General features: G+C 36.6%; 2 protein-coding genes across 2 annotated transcripts in view; both read left to right on the plus strand.

Moving 5' to 3' along the window:
- The window catches only part of LOC129437061 (uncharacterized), a 234,893-nt gene that overhangs the window by 150,142 nt on the left and 65,139 nt on the right, over positions 1-19,612 (plus strand). The window lies entirely within an intron of this gene.
- Positions 3,783-16,703, plus strand: LOC141349241 (uncharacterized). Its single transcript, XM_073863492.1, has 3 exons — positions 3,783-3,821; positions 4,450-4,796; positions 12,873-16,703. The coding sequence occupies exons 2-3, from the start codon at positions 4,460-4,462 to the stop codon at positions 14,357-14,359; spliced, it is 1,824 nt and encodes a 607-aa protein (XP_073719593.1). The 5' UTR covers positions 3,783-3,821; positions 4,450-4,459; the 3' UTR covers positions 14,360-16,703.

A 19,612-nucleotide genomic window follows, 5' to 3' on the forward strand; every position in this document is an offset into this window, starting at 1 on the left:
ACATATATTGTCTGATCTTAATAAAACTATTAATATTTTGTCATAAGCTTCACATTACTAGTAAATTAGTTAAATATACTGATGTAGATGTCTGGCCCATTTTGAAAATGTTACATTTCAAAATGCTTGAATTGATTATCTCAAGTCTTTTAGTTTTAATGAGGTAAATGACTGCAAATCATTGAATCTTATAATAATTTTCATGCAGATGCAAACGCAAATTAGCATGTTATGGTAGCCTTCGGGGCATCAGTGCAGACCGAAGCATTGAGAACTTTGCAAGTGTACAGGTGAACGGTAAATGTTTCTTTTTAATAAACTGCCTGTACACTTGCAAAGTTCTCAATGCTTCGGTTTGCATGTGGAGACCCTCATTGTGCTGCAGTGTAGGTGTGGGGTTGTTTTGAGCATTGTTAGTGGTATAGAGATAGCGATTTTGTTTTTGGTGCACTGATGCCCCGAAGGCTACCATAACATGCTAATTTGCGTTTAGCAATAACACTGGTCACGTTAGACTAGCATGAAAACAAACTCCAGTGAACGGTCGAACTCGGTACACGTTTGTTATTAACCCTAGGATCATTTCAAGGCGGAATTTCCCTTTAACGTAACACCCGTTGTTCTAAGATATGTAATTATCCTAATAGACCCTTATAAGAATCTGAAAGCAGATGTTATGTGCAAAATAACAAGTAGGTCAGACAAATATTTATGTGTCGTATACATATGCTATATTCATCGTTATTTGTTCTTAGGTTATATCGCCACCTAGTGGACAATCTCTGCAATTTTTTGCATGTGACCTTAGCCTTGGTCTATACATATGTGTACCAAGTTTTGTGTTGATCTCATTCCTATCATAAATGATAGACATTTAAGTATTTGTGGCCCCGCCTCTTCGTATTTTGACCGTGGTGTTGCGACGACAAGTGCAAAGTTAAACTTTTTTTGATAATTATTGATATTCAGTGTCTAAGGAATATTCCAGCACTGGATTGGTTCAGATCGGTCAAAAAACCTAAGACTAGTTCGCAAAAGTAGGTTTAAAAGAAAATGATGAATATCTAACTAACAAACGATTGGACTGAGACAAGTGCTTCTTGAGGAATAGTTGTTCACAGTAAGGACCTCTATTAAATGATATGAGGATCTTGTTGATATCTGAAACACTGCATAATACACAATCACTTAAACACTGAAAAAACGTGATAGCGCCCCCTGGAGGCCGAATTTTTTCTTACTCTGCAGAGACCTTCATGGCCAAGAGACAAACAGGCCCACCACGTTTCGTTTGGATCAGCCTCCGTTAACCCTGTCTAATAGCTGCTTTTTCTTGATTGGCCGATGGCGGCCATGTTTTTTGATCTACACGAAATTCCTTTTAGACATTGATAAAACCCTAGACCAAGAGCACCCGTGCCAAGTTTCAAGTTGATCGGCCCCATATTTCTGTAGTTACAGCCCTTCAAAGTTGAGGTTGTGTTATAGCGCCAACTAGTGGTCAAGCGGCGCAATTTTTTGCACGTGACCCCAGAATAGGGCCCTGTATATGTGTACCAAATTTGGTGTCTCTACCTCTTTCCAATCCTAAATTATAGCCATTAAAGTCCAAGAGGCTCCGCCCATTGGGGGCGTGGCTTGACGACGGCGAGTCGAAAGTTCACATTTTTTGATAACTTTTGATATTCACACTCCAAGGAATATTACGGGACTGGAACGGTTCCGATTGGACGAAAAACCTAGGACAAGTTCGTTTTTATTTTTTTCAAAAAAAAATTCGTGACGGAAATGAAATCGGATATATACGTTTTGTTCGTCTTGACGCAAGGATTCCAGTGATATAAGACACTTGATATTTGGATACGATTTGCGGGAGTTATGAGCATCAACGCGTTTGTTATTGCTATCTGCTATATGCGTATTCTCTGGGTTGGAAAATTAAAGTTTACATAATTATTCAGTATTTTGTCAAGTCTTTTTATTCTTTCTAGGAAAGTTAAAGGACCTGTTATTGCATAGAGATCATTTTGACCAGATGCGATATGTTAGCACAATAGAAATGAACTGTAAGAGCTTTTAGAGAGGGATAAAGACTGCTGAGAGTAACACCACCATTTGAGTATATGTTGCATACTTGACAAGTTTGTCACAAAGGAAGAATGTCATTGTAGGCATCTATACAGATGAAAATAAAGGCTTTAAACTTCAACTGCACTTTTAATTTGCATATTCAAGAGAGAATAATTTAAAGTATTTTTTAGTTCCTTTAAAAAATTGGTTTATTTTACGGGAGAAAAGGAAACTGTAGAATTCATAATCTTAAAGCAGAAGTTATATGATAAAAATAGAAAATAACAACCTTACCAGGGATGATTTGAAAGACCAGGGTTTTGCTATTGTATTTTTATATAGCCATGTATTTGTAGTAAACAAATGGCAATCCAACAGCTTTACTGCATGTTTATTTTTCATAAGGGAGGATAAGTAAACTTGATTATGAATTTAGGTCATATATATAAACCTCCTGACTATAATGTTGGTGCGGCAAATTTCGTAGGCTTTATGACTCATCTATGATTAACGGCTACCCAGCAAACACAGAACGTTCCCATAACGTTAGTTTTAGGTTATTTTTTGGGTATTTTTTTGGAACCATAAAATAACAATCCCATAACGTTGCAGGGTGGTTATTTTTAAAATAACCTAAAAATAACTTATACAGAACGTTATTTTTTGGTTATTTTTTTGGAACCATAAAATAACGTTCTCATAACGTTGCAGGGTGGTTATTTTTAAATAACCTAAAAATAACTTATACAGAACGTTCTCTAATGGTTATTTTTTGGTTATGTTTTTTTTTTAGGAAATGAAGTGAATGCATAATTAAACCCAGTATTCCTTTAGTGTGCACGTCTAATATGCGCGTGCTTGTCTGCACGAGCTTACCGCCTTCTTCACGAGTAGGCCTACCCGCTTTATCTTGTGCTCAGGAAAAGTCGTTAATTTAAAAAATAACGGTCCTTTCGTTTTTACCCCAGAGACTAACATTATTTTAGCGGTTCTTTTGTCTCTTTCTTGATTTAGTAACTTAAATATGTGAGAAGAAATATATATACGAGTTATTTCCAATCGATTTGAGGAGAATTTGAGGAGAATATAATGTTAGAAACTTTTTATTGTTGTAAAAACGGATAGCCGACTAACTGTGGTAAGATCTTTTAACCTAAAGTGACTGATTTATTTGTCATTGCGTTTTAACTTCAGAGTATAACATTCTAGCGATTTCTTTTTTGTTTCTTCATTAGTAGCTTTAAATATGTGAAAACTAAAATATATTTTAATTATTTCCATGAAGAGAATATGAAGTTAGAAGCTTTTGATTATTGTAAAAACTGAGAGAGAGATGCTGATTGTTGTTACTTAATAATGGAGAGGCGGCTGCTGTAAGGTCTGTTAAACTAAAGTGAATTAAATGTTTATATATTTTCAATAAATATCTGTTTTAAGTCTTCTTTATTGTGTTGAAGTCACTGGTTATATACATATTTGATAAAATAGAATGTTATCTAAATACATAATATGTGATGTGTTGAGGTATTTTTATATAAAATAACCTGTGTTATATAATGGTATAATATTTTAATAGACATTTTTTCCAGTAATAGCATAATTTAATTATTATAGATTTTGTATTAAATAAATTATTTTATTTATTTATACAGGCTACTAATAATAGACGTGCAGTACTTTTGTAAGCCTTCACTTCTTCACTAAGGCTGGACTCTGTCAGTGCGTGCACGGAGCCGCGGCAACGCGCCCTGGTGATAGATCATTTTTCACTCCATGTCAACTGTGCATTTTCCAAGGTTTGTTTTTGGTTAGCCAGGAAAGTTTTCTTTACAGAAATAGAACGTTATTTTTAGGTTATTGTAACGTTTTCCTAACGTTATTCTAACGTTTTCCTAACGTTAGGAAAACGTTAAAATAACCTAAAAATAACGTTCTATTTCTGTAAAGAAAACTTTCCTGGCTAACCAAAAACAAACCTTGGAAAATAACGTTATGGGAACCAAAAACTAACGTTAGGGGAACGTTTTGAGAACCAAAAACTAACGTTAGGGGAACGTTTTGGGAACCAAAAATTGTTAGCTGGGTAGTTGTACGTTTTACATTTAAAACAAAATTTAACTTTAAACTACTAACACTGAAATCACGATCCCACCATCCAAAGTCACACCTCACTTGTTTTGCTAAATCTATTGTAAAGCGGTGAGCGTCTTCTCTCTCCAGTACAGTAGGAGGCGCTGCAGCTCTTTAGTCCGCAAATAAACTCACTAAAGAAAGAAAGAAAGAAAGAGAGCGCGTGTGATGTGTTTGTGTATTCTCAGTGTTTTTCTCTCTTGCGTGTTTCATTGAGTGTAAACAGAGTCTTGTCTCTGTGTATTTTAGTGTTAAGACGATGCGGGACACAACAGTGTGTGACAGTAAACAGAGCTTACAGGAGGATCAAACCTCCACAGAGTCTCTGGATTCTGTCTGTAACGCTGGAGAACAGCAGCAGATCCTGCAGACCAAACTGAAGATGTGTTCAGTTAAACTCATCGACTGCACGAACCTCATGATGAAGATTAAAACTGAACCCACAGAAATGAAAACTGAACCCACAGAAATGAAAACCGAACCTACAGAAATCAAAACTGACCCCACAGAAATGAAAACCGAACCTACAGAAATCAAAACTGACCCCACAGAAGAGGAAGATCGCACTGAGGAAGATGATGATTTTATTCCATCAGGTATGTCTCCTTATTGTCGTGTTTTTTTTTTTTTACAGTTTTAACTGTCATGTGAGCACCTGTTTTGGGGTTTCAGTCACAAACTAACTAATCAAAAGACCCCAAAAATGTAAATTTTAAAGGAGTTTAGGCTATATTTAATAGGCTTATTGAGGAACATGCATGTTGGCTTAGTTCACACCAAAATGAGAATTTGATCATAAATCACTTACGTCTGTGTCGTCCTAAACCCCCAAGTGCTTCGATTCTCTTCAGAACACAATTTTTTTTTTTAGATATTTTTGATGAAAACCGGGAGCCCAGCAAACACAGAACGTTCCCATATGGTATTTGGTTATTTATTTGGGAACCAAAACCTCCCTGCTAAAAATGATAGAAACCATTACAGAAATTCTATTGGATGTAGTATTATTATTATTATTATTATTATTTATTATTATTATTATTCTTTATTCTAGACACATAGGTCTATATCAAAAAGACATACAAACATACTTATTTACAAACAATACACACAAGAAAGGAGGAAAAAAGACATTTAAAAAAAACATACAGGCTTTTACACCAGTGCTTCCAGAAACGGGAGTTATACCTTGTGTCACTCAATTTAATATTGTTTAACACAATTAATACTGTTTTTCGAATCCCTCAGTCGACACATGAAGCTATACCTCCTTAACACAGCATTTAAGGTGGATTAGTTTTAATGGGATTTTAATTGGTTGTAATGGAAACTGTAATGATCTCTACTGGTATGTGTTGGGTTATTGGATCATTTTTATGCCAAAAAATAAATAAATGCAAATTTCAAGAAACGAATGAACATGTGAAATGAGAATAAAGAAAACCCAGCTAACATTTTTTGGTTCCCAAACGTTTTCCTAACGTTAGTTTTTGGTTCCCATAATGTTATTTTTTAAGGTTTGTTTTTTGTTAGCCAGGACTTTATATTTAGGTTAGTTTAAAGGTATAGTGGAAGATTTTCCCGAATTATTAAAAAGAACCGCCCCTCGATATTTTTTTAAAAATGCACACGCAACACTCTCCCTCCCTCCTCCCAAGAGGGAACGCCTGTTAAACGTGTGCACGAGACAGAGACAGAGAGAGAGCATGCAGGAGCTCAGTTCTTCTCTTCGCTCTGTTTACAAGTTTCTGTCGGCATGTTTACCGTGTCTGTGCGGTTCGTGACTTGTGCCAGGGCTAGCATCGCTAATCATAGCTTACATTAACTTTTACTAGCAGGGATTTTAAATGGATTCTCCAAATAGCATGACAAAATGTACCTTTCCAGTAGAAACTTCGCGTGGGAAGCCCAACCTGTCCTTTTAGCTAGCTGAAATAGTCTCCCATAAACATTCTGGTCTTGTTTCTTTTTTATAGTCCTTTCTCTTCTTTTCATACAATTCGTAGACCCTTTTTCTCTTGCGACCCTCAGACATTTTGAAAAAAAACAGCGAGAACGCGAGCTTCAATGAATGGTTGAGCACAACACACATACACGTGAAAGTGTGCATGTGCAGCAAGCGAACCTAGAGGCGAGCACGTACGACAGTTATACGTCAACATGTAATCAGAATGATTGACATCTGGGATGACCAATAGTCTTGATGATCCACCCGGAAAACGAAAATCTTCCGCTATACCTTTAACGTTACAGTAACGTTAAAATAATGTTATTTTTAGGTTAGTTTAACATGACTCTGTGGGATGGTCAGTGGAGTGATGGCACCCTTTGGGTTGTCAAGTGGGCGCCCTCCTTCCTGGGTGTTTAAAATATATTTTAATGATTTGACACGTCTTATGAAGAGAATATGATGTAAGGGAGATGCTTTGATATTGTTTGATCTAAAAACGGATTGGCGACAAACTGCAGTGGTAAGATCTGTAAAGTTTTTATTTATCTGCCAATAAATATCGTCCTCTAAGTCCTCTATATCGTGTTGAAGTCATTACTTATAATTTTTATAAAATACAATGTTATCTAAACAAAATAAGTAATGCTTATGTATTTTTATATTTAAAATAATCTCCAGTTCATGTTGTCTGAACAATAAGCACTGTTTAACACATCATTTTTAGTCTGATTATTTACATTCAGGCATATCACAATATAGAGGTTAGAGGAACATTATCAGAACGTTAAGGCAATGTTTGCAGATAGTTTGCGGAATGTTTCTTTAATGTTCCAAGAGGAAACATTCTATTGACATCAAGAACTTTCCTGTGGAACCAGCAGGGAGCGTTAGGGTATCTGTTCTGGAAACGTTCTGGGAACCAAAAATTGTTAGCTGGGAGGTTTCTGTCTGTCCCATTGAATCTAGTTAGTTTCACAATAGAGGTGGGCGATATATCCTTTAGACAATAATATCCGAATTGTTGTCTGGGTGATACGCAAAATTTGGATATCGAATATTTCATAATTTGTACAATCCGACCACCCCATCATGAAAAGAGCTGAAGGGAGTTAAAAAGAAAACAAAAAACGCACACTATAACCTTCTAAACAATTATATGTAGCGATTTTAATGTAGGGGTTTGTTTGACTGTATTTTATGTTGGGTTTCTTTGTACAAAATCACGATCGTTCCTCAATTGCACGATAGTAAGCTGCTACTAATTTGCAATACAACTACGGAGTTCTTACCTTTTATGACGTTTCTTAGGTTGAAGCAACAATCGAAAAACGTAAAGAGTAAAGCTGATGTACAATTAATAAAATAGCTGCTGGGCAAAATATGCGTTGTTTGCGGAAAACTGAAGTCTGACGTTAAAAAGTTTTTCTTAAATGTCTGTGGCATCCGCAAGTGGCGAGCTTCGTGATTGCATCATTAGAAAATTGCGTTGTATAATGATGAGTCCAAAAGATGGAATACATTTTCCCAAGAGATCCACCGGAATAGCCTCCGAACACGAGCAGGGCTTCTTTTAACTTCTAAAAAAAACTTTTTTTTTAGTTCAAACTAAACCATTTTTATTCATAAGTTTGAACACATTTCTTTGAAGGATTGCAAAAATATCGGCCAAATATAGTTATCGAGGAAAAATACAGAGATATTCATTTTCGCCAATATCTCCCACCCCTATTTCACAATTTTTTTCCCCAAACAAGAATCAGGGTTCCCACGGGTCCTTGAAATCCTTGAAAGTTTGTGAGAATGAAAGATATCACCAAAAAGGTCGTTCAAAAATCAGTCGTTCCGTAATAATATTATGAAGCGTTGAGAACACTTTTGTGTGCAAAGAAAACAAAACAAATGATTTTGTTCAGCAATTTGTTCCCTTCCTTGGTTGTTCAGTGTGCGTTCACGACCAGACTTTGGCGCATGCTGATGACGTCACCTGCTGACCTAGTTGCTAATGTTTTTTGTATCCACTTTTTTTATTTAAGCCATAATGCAGCGCTCCAGGCTAACATTTAAGAGGAGTGGCACTGGCGCCACCAAATTGTACACCTGGTAGCGCTGGGCCTTAATTTGGTGGCACCAGTCACTGGGTGGTGTAAAAACAAAAAATAAACACTTAAACTAAGTCCAAAATTTTTTACTGCATTAATGAATACATTACAAATACAGATAATGTTTTTTATTATATACATTTTTATTTTCACTTTAGGCTTAACATATATTTTCCTTAGCCTACTGTAACTATCAAACTTACAATAAACTTTTTTCTTAATTTGTTGTAAAAGCTTAAGGCTACATTAAAACACAGACCTGAGTGAAGAAATCACATTTTTGTGCTGTAATAACCAGTGAATCACAAGTGGGCCGCGAGACTAAAGACAGGTGCAGGGACGTCACTAGGATTGGAAGACAGGGGGGGCTCAGCCCACAGAGTATTTGTAACTTGTGTTTGCAAAATTTTTGCACTCACATCTGAGCTACAATTATGTCAACAACCAGTCAAGAAACCAAGATGTTAACAAGTAAAACATGACAGACATATCCTCCTCTTCCATTTCTACTCTGTTAAATAAAAGTTACTGTAATGTTAGCTTTTAGACACATCAAAGCTGCATGGGGGAATTTAGGCCAGACTTTGCTCCTGATTAGTTATTCTATAAGTAATGACTTAAATGCTATCTGTATGCTTTTGTAACTGTATGATAAAGTAATAGCATACTATATCTAATTTCTATATTAAGTTGTCCACACACAGAATGCTATGCTGGATAGGTTCAATCAGAGTGCAATTTTGTTTGACTTGCATACAGTTTAACCCAAGAACTAGAGTTTTAAAGTCATAGTGACATTTGACAACACACATGTTTGAGCATTTCTCAATTAAAGATGATTTATTCTGCCAAATGAATACAATGTATAATATAAATCAACAACAAAAAGGCAGTATTTTACCAGGTAAGCTATTGATATGGATCCTTTTTAAAGTGGCTACTGTATAAATACAATAACCTGATGGCGGAAGGAATAAAAGATTTGGAGTAATGATTACTGTATAATATGTACTGTATGACTGCTTTCATTTTTGTTTCACATGTGTATCTGTGGAGAGTGTGGGCATTTACTCATCTTTAGCCTACTTTTAGGTAACATCTACGTATTTAATATTTAATTTATCACATTATATGATTAAAATAGTCTCAGGCCTAGTTAGAATATAGCTAGCATATTAAATATAATGAAAAAAAATGTAGTGTATGTTATGCATAGTGCCAAGACCTGCCAACAAATGCTTATTGTTATAAGAAATTCAAGAAAAGAAAAGAAAAACTATCCTTAGACCTATAGACCATTACTGACCTCAATCACACCGGCTCCCTCAGAATCAACTGGCCTGCCAATCTCCTGCAGCTGCTTCTCTTTCTCTCTCCTAAAATATTTTCTAATATCCATCTCATCTGCTCAATGAATTGAAGGATACAACAGTATTGCATTAACAGGGACCCTATGATGACATTTAGTTTTCAGTGAAAACAACATTCTATGGGGATTGATACTGTTGAATATGCCTCTTTTAGAGATATTTTATTTTAGAGATATTTTATTTTAAAGATTATTAGGCCTATATTGTTGGCAAAGAATAAAGAGTTGTAATTAGATTGCTAAGTTAACAATTTCTTGTATTTTGCTTGTGCAAGACTAAAGTTTTTCATGACATAGCAAACCAAAATATTCCCATTCCTTTACCTCAAGAAAACGTAGCTAAAGGTAAGCAGCCAGCAGGTAATTAAAAACAACTTACAATTTCACTCCTCCGTATCACGACACTTACCAATCTTTATTTCACCATTAGCGTGCGTACTAGCATGTGTATTAGTGATGGGCAGTCCGGCTCTTTCCATTGATTCGGCTCTTTCGGCTCAAGCGCTGGCTCTACATTTTAGTGATGGCAGTCCGGCTCTTTTCATAGATTCGGCTCTTCTGGCTCGGCTCCCTTAGAAGAGCCGGCTCCCCTGCATGCGTCTGAAGATTCGGCTCTGCTCGTTCGCTACAAAGAATCAGCTCTTAGAGCCGCTCGTTCGCGAACGACCCATCACTAATACAGGCAACCGGAAGCGATCGCCGTTTTCCGGTTTGGTCACTTGACGTTCGACATCTAGCGTATTCTGTCCGACTTGTCAGATGTTTTTTGTAGCTGGATATATAACATTTGTTGAGTCTAAATATTAATGAGGATACGGTTTTTGATAAATCAAATTTTACTGTTGTTCTTATAATCATTTAGGGGGGCTTAGGAACATTTTGGGGTAGCTTCAGCCCCCCTAAAATAGGCCTAACGACGTCCCTGGACAGGTGTAATGATGTTCAAAATGTTTTGAGCTCATCCACTTTCGACCTTTAGAGGTTTCGACTGAATTTAGAGGTTGTCGACTTAACACATGAGACTGGATTGTTTTTGTGGTGTGAACGCACATGTGTTCGAATGTCTGTAGTGGAAGATTTTTTTATTTATTTTAATTATAGTTTATGAACTTATAATTGTTAAATGCAAAATCCTGTTCTTCTGTTCTAGTGAAAAATTTCTGTTCTTTCCATCTGTTCAGTAGTAAAATGTCTAAAGAATAGGACATTATGCAAAGTCCTACCAGATAAGATAAAGGGGGGGGGCTAGTGAATGAGATAAGTAACGAAATGATGAACAAGTGGAAAAACTTAGTAAACGGTAAAGTTTCACTGAGAACAAAAAAAATTCTTCTATTTGACCCGATGTGCTTCAACTGATATGTTTCTTAGTCATTGATAAATTGAAGGTTTATTTTCTAAGTGACGCTGGAACTAAAATGAGATCTTTGGATCATGGGTGGAGATGGGATGACTCTGTTTTTCAGTATCTTACTATTAATATGTGCTCAACCTTGTAAACGGGGGTCTCATTTTAACTTCTGACACCAGGGAGTGGGAGCCTATTCTGCAGAATATATTAAATTCAGACAAAGAAAATTCTGTTGACAGTGTATCTGTGTGATCATTAACATTCACTCTTTGATGGTATTATTTGATGCGGCTAAAATTCCATGACATGTCTTCGAACAGCCACACAAGTTCGCCTTTTCTCCCCCGATTTATCTAATCTGAGGCACAGAGCACAATATTTGACATCTTTTCTGACTTCTAGCGCAAACACACACAGTGTACAGCGCTATCTTTAGGCTTTCATTAATAAAACTAAAGCTGCTGATCTCCATGTCTTTCATTAGTTTCATTTTGCGAGCACGTAAAAGTTGTGCGATCTTATTTCATCAATTGTGCTAAAATATCAGAGAAAGCTCTTAAATATTCATGTAAAAAACACTGTGCAGCATGTTTACTTACAACACAAGCAGCGGACTCTGACATTATATTAGTTTGTTGCAATTTAAACCGTCAGTACTCCCGCTCGGTTTTAAATGACAGCACAGAAACTCGCCCACAGTCTCCACAGACCACCCTTATATCATTCAAAAGCATTTCTTTGTTCTGTGAAAAACTTTCATATTGGCTGCATATCTGCGGCTTTTACTTTGATACAGATATATCTGCGACATGCTCATATCGGCCGATAAAATCGACAAAACGATAAATCGCTCGGGGGAGGGGCAGCAACAAGGGAGAGTGACTGGATGCGCTGTAGACGTAATCATCAGTGCATCATATTAACATAATTATATTTACATTTCCCATTTGTGCCAGTGCAACCTTTAATAAAACGTAGTTGCATAGGCAGGAAGAATACTCTCAAAATGCGACTCTTTACTCTCAGTCTGGAGCCCTACCCATTATTCAAACATTGTAAACAATACTAAAACAGCCTGTATAAATGCACAAATTACTTGCCACCATATTGTGTCTGTACACTGACCACTCTGTCAGTAGGAGACGTCAGCAGCATGTGTCGTAGCCTAGTCATAAACGCACACTGAACAACCAAGGAGAAACAATTGAATAAAATCGTTCATATAGTTTTCTTTAAGCACAAAAGTGTGTTCGTCACTTCATCATCATCATTATTATTGAACGACTGATATGTGGCATGGACCTTTTTGGTGATGTCCTTCATTATTTTCTGGGGAAAAGAATTGTGAAACTAACTAAAGTTAATGGGGCAGACAGAAGACTCCCAGTTTTCATCAAAAATATCTAAAAATGTGTTGTGAAGACAATCGGAGCACTTGGGGGTTTAGAACGACACAGGTGTAAGTGATTTATGATAAAATTAACATTTCAGGGTGAACTATCCCTTTAAAAAAGACTTAATCTTATTCTAGAAGTGTCACCATGTTATGCAAAAAGGATTGTGAAAGTCTCTGAAAATAAACATAATAATAAAAAAATTGCTCCATTTGACAAGTGGAATACTGACAAATAATCATGCATTACATTTATGTTTAGTCATTGATCACTAGTTATGTTGTCTCTATTTAAATAAAATATTAACAAAAATAATAATACAAAATAGCTGGATATGTTTACAAATGTTGGTTTATTTGATGTGCAATGACCCAGCTGTATTAACAGGACTGACACCTGTCTTCTGTCTTATGTGTGAATCTAGAAAAAGATACAGAATCTCAATTCTTCATCCTTCTTTGTGTAAATAAGCGTGAAAAGACAATTTAATTGTTTGTGTTTCTTTCAGATGTGAAGATTGATTCATGTTTGGATATAGAAATAACGTCCTCAACATCAAAAGAGCGACTGACAGCACAAACTCTTTCCTGCATCACCTGTGAAAAGACATTCAGATCACAGAGATATTTAGAGAGACATGAGAGAAAACACACAGAACAGAAACTCTTCACCAGATCTGAGATCAGCTTTACTACCTTACAAGAGAAAAAACTTCATTCAGAAGACCACAGAGAGAAGAAGAAGAAGTTTCACTGTGAGCAGTGTGGGAAGATTTTTGGCTCTTCATCTAAACTAAATGTTCACATGAGGACACACAGTGATGAAAAGCCTTTCAACTGCACTGAATGTGGAAATTACTTCACAACCAAACAAAATCTTAAAGTTCATCAGAGAGTTCACACAGGAGAAAAACCTTACGAGTGTCCTCGTTGTGAGAAGAGATTTAGCTGTAAATATAATCTGAAGAGACACGTGCGTTCACACACCAATGAGAGACCGTATCAGTGCAGTGAATGTGACAAAACCTTTAGGGATTCAAGTTCATTAAAAAAACACCAGAATATTCACTTTAAAGAGAAACTCTATCAGTGTTCACACTGTGATAAATGTTTCCGTCATGAATATCAGCTGATAGTCCATCAGAGAATTCATACTGGAGAGAAACCTTACGTTTGCGCTCACTGTGGAAAGAGCTTCACTAGTTCATCTCAATTCAGAGTTCATCAAAGAGTTCATACTGGAGAGAAACCTCATCACTGTAATGTATGTGGGAAGAGTTTTAGTCAAGGGTCTTCATTACTAAAGCACAAGAGAATTCATACAGGTGAAAAACCTTTCAAATGCTCTCAGTGTGACATGACGTTTTCTTATTCAGGTCACTTCAAAGTCCATCAGAGAGTTCACACTGGAGAGAAACCTTACGCTTGCTCTCACTGTCGGAAGAGCTTCAGTAGTTCATCTAAATTAATAGTTCATCAGAGAGTTCATACTGGAGAGAAACCTTATCACTGTAGTGTCTGTGGGAAGAGTTTTAGTGAACAAACTACATTACTATGTCACAAGAGACTTCATACAGGTGAAAAACCTTTCAAATGCTCTCAGTGTGACAAGACGTTTGCTCAGTCAAGTTCCTTAAAATACCATCAGAGAGTTCATACTGGAGAGAAACCTTATCACTGTAGTGTCTGTGGGAAGAGTTTTAGTCATGGGTCTTCATTACTAAAGCACCAAAGAGTTCATACAGGCGATAAACCTTTCAAATGTTCTCAGTGTAACAAGATGTTTGCTTATTCAGGTCAGTTACAAGCCCATCAGAGAGTTCATACTGGAGAGAAACCTTATCACTGTAGTGTCTGTGGGAAGAGTTTTAGTCATGGGTCTTCATTACTAAATCACAAGAGGATTCATAAATGCAATCCACCGTGCCATTTGCTGTTGCCAGTTATAGGTCTCATCACTGTAGTGTCTATAGGTCAAACAAGAAGCCATATCTAAACATGACTCAAAAGTGCATGCGTTTTCTTTGGGCCAAGGCTCATTTAAAATGGACTTTGGCAAAGTGGAAAACTGTTCTGTGGTCAGACGAATCAAAATTTGATGTTCTTTTTGGAAAACTGGGACGCAATTTCGTCTGGACTAAAGAGGACAAGGACATCCCAAGTTGTTATTAGTGCGCATTTAAGAAACCTGCATCTCTGATGGTTTGGGGCTGCATGAGTGCGTGTGGCACGGGCAGCTTACACATCTGGAAAGGCACCATCAATGCTGAAAGGTTTATCCAAGTTGTAGAGCAACATATTCTCCCATTCAGACATCGTCTCTTTAGGGAAAACATTGCATTTTCCAATATGACAATTCCAGACCACATACTGCAACAATTACAACATCAAGACTGCGTAGAATAAGGATCTCAATACTGAAATGGCCAGCCTACAGTCCAGATCTTTCACCCATAGAAAACATTTGGCACATCATAAAGAGGAAGATGCGACAAAGAAGATCTCAGACAGTTCAGCAACTAGAAGCCTATTTTAGACAAGAATGGGACAACATTTCTATTCCTAAACATTGGTCCTCCTCCAGCTGTTCATTATATGTACATTTAACTTTCCGGCCTCTTATTGCTAACTGTCCCAGCTTTTTTGGAATGTGTGGCTCTCATGAAATCCAAAATGAGACAATATTTGGCATAACATTTCAAAATGAATCACTTTCAACATTTTATGTTATCTTTATTCTATTGTGAATAAAATAAACGTTTATGAGATTTGTAAATTATTCCATTCCTTTTTTACTCCCAATTTCTACAGTATCCCAACCTTTTCTGATTTAGGGTTGTACAACAACGCCCTCACTTGTATGATGTCACAGCAGTAGGCAGCGCAAATATAACGACATGCCTAAAATCCCTCCCACTCTGAAGTAATACTAACTTGATGGAAAAGCTAACCAAGCCAAAGTGAAGTGAGCTGACCCGACCTGTCTCGAAAATCAGTACGGCTCTGAAGGCCTGGTAGAGTAATAATTTGAATGAAAAATCATTTGTATTGTGTACAGTCGTGGCTCGACAGTCGAGGCGAGCTTGCTCAGGAATGGCAGAAGGCAGGCGTGAGCGCATCTGCACGCACATTGAGGCGAAGACTTTTGGAAGATGGCCTGGTGTCAAGAAGGGCAGAAAAGAAGCCACTTCTCTCCAAAAAAACAAACAAACATCAGGGCCAGCTTAATCATCTGCAGAAAGTATAGTGAATGGACTGCTGAGGACTGGCGCAAAGTCATATTCTCTGATTAAGCCCCTTTCCGTTTGTTTGGGGCATCTGGAAGGTGAGCACTACCATGTGTCATGCCAACAGTAAAGCATCCTGAGACTATTCATGTGTGGGGTTGCTTCTCATCCAAGGGAGAAGGCTCACTCACAATTCTGCCCAAAAACACAGCCATGAATAAAGAATGGTACCAAAACACCCTCCAACAGATCACAACACGTTAAAGGACATGGCCATATAGATATTCTGCATTGTATATTGTACACACACACGTTTACCTAAGAAAGGAGAAACAAGACTGTTAAAGAACAAGACTTAATATTGACATAACATTACAATTACAATTCTATAAACAATTATTAAAAACTTTATAAGACACATCATGACATGTTTATATCATGGCAAATAGATTAGAATACTAAAGCTACTGATAACCAAATATATATTCTCTTTATGTATGAATATTAGTTATTATTTCTAATGTTGGCCTGTTCTTTAAGGATCCACATATTTACAGCAATCTTTTTCATACCTTTAGAATTTGAAGAATTCTAAGACAACATTTGAAGCTTTATAACTTTATTGGGTTGTTTCCCACAGGTTTAAATTGATGCATGACTAGCCATTAGTTATGTAAAAACATTTAGGTACTTTTTACAAACAAACCTTTTAAAAAACATTAATGGTGTACATCTTAAGACAAAACTATGGCCCTGATATATTTGAAGATAGGCCAGTGTAAGCTATTTTCAATTAAGACAACTAATACATAAACCTAAATTTTAGTCTGTAACTACACTTAAACCAATGGTCAGTAACATTAATCTCTAAGACTAGTCTTAAAAGTTAGTCATACATTTTTGTCTTCATGATTGAACATAACTGCTTTAAGTATCATGTGAAAAAATATTTAAATTATATTTAAATCCAAATAGTAAGACTGATTAGCTCTAACTAGCTACTAGTTCTTCAGGCTAGTCCTTAAAACACCGTTTTAACTTAATGGCTACTGTATGTTTACTCAACCAGCCTTAGTCTTGGAAAGACATATATTGTCTGATCTTAATAAAACTATTAATATTTTGTCATAAGCTTCACATTACTTGTTAATTAGTTAAATATACTGATGTAGATGTCTGGCCCATTTTGAAAATGTTACATATCATTTATGATAGGAATGAGATCAACACAAAACTTGGTACATATATGTATAGACCAAGGCTAAGGTCACATGCAAAAAAATTGCAGAGATTGTCCACTAGGTGGCGCTATAACCTAAGAACAAATAACGATGACTATAGCATATGTATACGACACATAAATATTTGTCTGACCTACTTGTTATTTTGCACATAACATCTGCTTTCAGATTCTTATAAGGGTCTATTAGGATAATTACATATCTTAGAACAACGGGTGTTACGTTAAAGGGAAATTCCGCCTTGAAATGATCCTAGGGTTAATAACAAACGTGTACCGAGTTCGACCGTTCACTGGAGTTTGTTTTCATGCTAGTCTATGTTACATTTCAAAATGCTTGAATTGATTATCTCAAGTCTTTTAGTTTTAATGAGGTAAATGACTGCAAATCATTGAATCTTATAATAATTTTCATGCAGATGCAAACGCAAATTAGCATGTTATGGTAGCCTTCGGGGCATCAGTGCAGACCGAAGCATTGAGAACTTTGCAAGTGTACAGGCAGTTTATTAAAAAGAAACATTTACCGTTCACGTCTGGATCACATATCCATGCGGGCGCCATCTTGGGAAAACTGAACTCTCGCGTGAAAGCACAACACCTGTTCAGGGCAACAACGTTTCACGCGAGAGTTTCGTTTTCCCAAGATGGCGCCCGCATGGATATGTGATCCAGACGTGAACGGTAAATGTTTCTTTTTAATAAACTGCCTGTACACTTGCAAAGTTCTCAATGCTTCGGTTTACATATAGAGACCCTCATTGTGCTACAGTGTAAGTGTGGGGTTATTTTGAGCATTATTAGTAGTATAGACATAGAGATTTTGTTTTTAATGCACTGATGCCCCGAAGGCTACCATAACATGCTAATTTGCGTTTAGCAATAACACTGGTCACGTTAGACTAGCATGAAAACAAACTCCAGTGAACGGTCGAACTCGGTACACGTTTGTTATTAACCCTAGGATCATTTCAAGGCGGAATTTCCCTTTAACGTAACACCCGTTGTTCTAAGATATGTAATTATCCTAATAGACCCTTATAAGAATCTGAAAGCAGATGTTATGTGCAAAATAACAAGTAGGTCAGACAAATATTTATGTGTCGTATACATATGCTATAGTCATCGTTATTTGTTCTTAGGTTATAGCGCCACCTAGTGGACAAGCTCTGCAATTTTTTGCATGTGACCTTAGCCTTGGTCTATACATGTGTACCAAGTTTTGTGTTGATCTCATTCCTATCATAAATGATAGCCATTTAAGTATTTGTGGCCCCGCCTCTTCGTATTTTGACCGTGGTGTTGCGACGACAAGTGCAAAGTTAAACTTTTTTTGATAATTATTGATATTCAGTGTCTAAGGAATATTCCAGCACTGGATTGGTTCAGATCGGTCAAAAAACCTAGGACTAGTTCGCAAAAGTAGGTTTAAAAGAAAATGATGAATATCTAACTAACAAACGATTGGACTGAGACAAGTGCTTCTTGAGGAATAGTTGTTCACAGTAAGGACCTCTATTAAATGATATGAGGATCTTGTTGATATCTGAAACACTGCATAATACACAATCACTTAAACACTGAAAAAACGTGATAGCGCCCCCTGGAGGCCGAATTTTTTCTTACTCTGCAGAGACCTTCATGGCCAAGAGACAAACAGGCCCACCACGTTTCGTTTGGATCAGCCTCCGTTAACCCTGTCTAATAGCTGCTTTTTCTTGATTGGCCGATGGTGGCCATGTTTTTTGATCTACGTGAAATTCCTTTAAGACATTGATAAAACCCTAGACCAAGAGCACCCGTGCCAAATTTCAAGTTGATCGGCCTCATATTTCTGTAGTTTCAGCCCTTCAAAATTGAGGTTGTGTTATAGCGCCAACTAGTGGTCAAGCGGCAATTTTTTGCACGTGACCCCAGAATAGGGCCCTGTATATGTGTACCAAATTTGGTGTCTCTACCTCTTTCCAATCCTAAATTATAGCCATTAAAGTCCAAGAGGCTCCGCCCATTGGGGGCGTGGCTTGACGACAGCGAGTCGAAAGTTCAAATTTTTTTGATAACTTTTGATATTCACACTTCAAGGAATATTACGGGACTGGAACGGTTCCGATTGGACGAAAAACCTAGGTCAAGTTCGTTTTTATTTTTTTCGAAAAAAAAATCGTGACGGAAATGAAATCGGATATATACGTTTTGTTCGTCTTGACGCAAGGATTCCAGTGATATAAGACACTTGATATTTGGATACGATTTGTGGGAGTTATGAGCATCAACGCGATTGTTATTGCTATCTGCTATATGCGTATTCTCTGGGTTGGAAAATTAAAGTTTACATAATTATTCAGTATTTTGTCAAGTCTTTTTATTCTTTCTAGGAAAGTTAAAGGACCTGTTATTGAATAGAGATCATTTTGACCAGATGCGATATGTTAGCACAATAGAAATGAACTGTAAGAGCTTTTAGAGAGGGATAAAGACTGCTGAGAGTAACACCACCATTTGAGTATATGTTGCATACTTGACAAGTTTGTCACAAAGGAAGAATGTCATTGTAGGTATCTATACAGATGAAAATAAAGGCTTTAAACTTCAACTGCACTTTTAATTTGCATATTCAAGAGAGAATATTTTAAAATATTTTTTAGTTCCTTTAAAAAATTGGTTTATTTTACGGGAGAAAAGGAAACTGTAGAATTCATAATCTTAAAACAGAAGTTATATGATAAAAATAGAAAATAACAACCTTACCAGGGATGATTTGAAAGACCAGGGTTTTGCTATT

This window comes from Misgurnus anguillicaudatus, chromosome 24, assembly GCF_027580225.2.
Source record: "Misgurnus anguillicaudatus chromosome 24, ASM2758022v2, whole genome shotgun sequence".
Classification (NCBI taxonomy): Eukaryota; Metazoa; Chordata; class Actinopteri; order Cypriniformes; family Cobitidae; genus Misgurnus; species Misgurnus anguillicaudatus.

Coding starts and splice junctions, on each gene's coding strand:
- LOC141349241 (XM_073863492.1), top strand. CDS start 4,460: ATGCGGGACACAACAGTGTGTGACAGTAAACAGAGCTTACAGGAGGAT. Junction 4,797..12,872: donor TGATGATTTTATTCCATCAG/GTATGTCTCCTT, acceptor TGTTTCTTTCAG/ATGTGAAGATTGATTCATGT.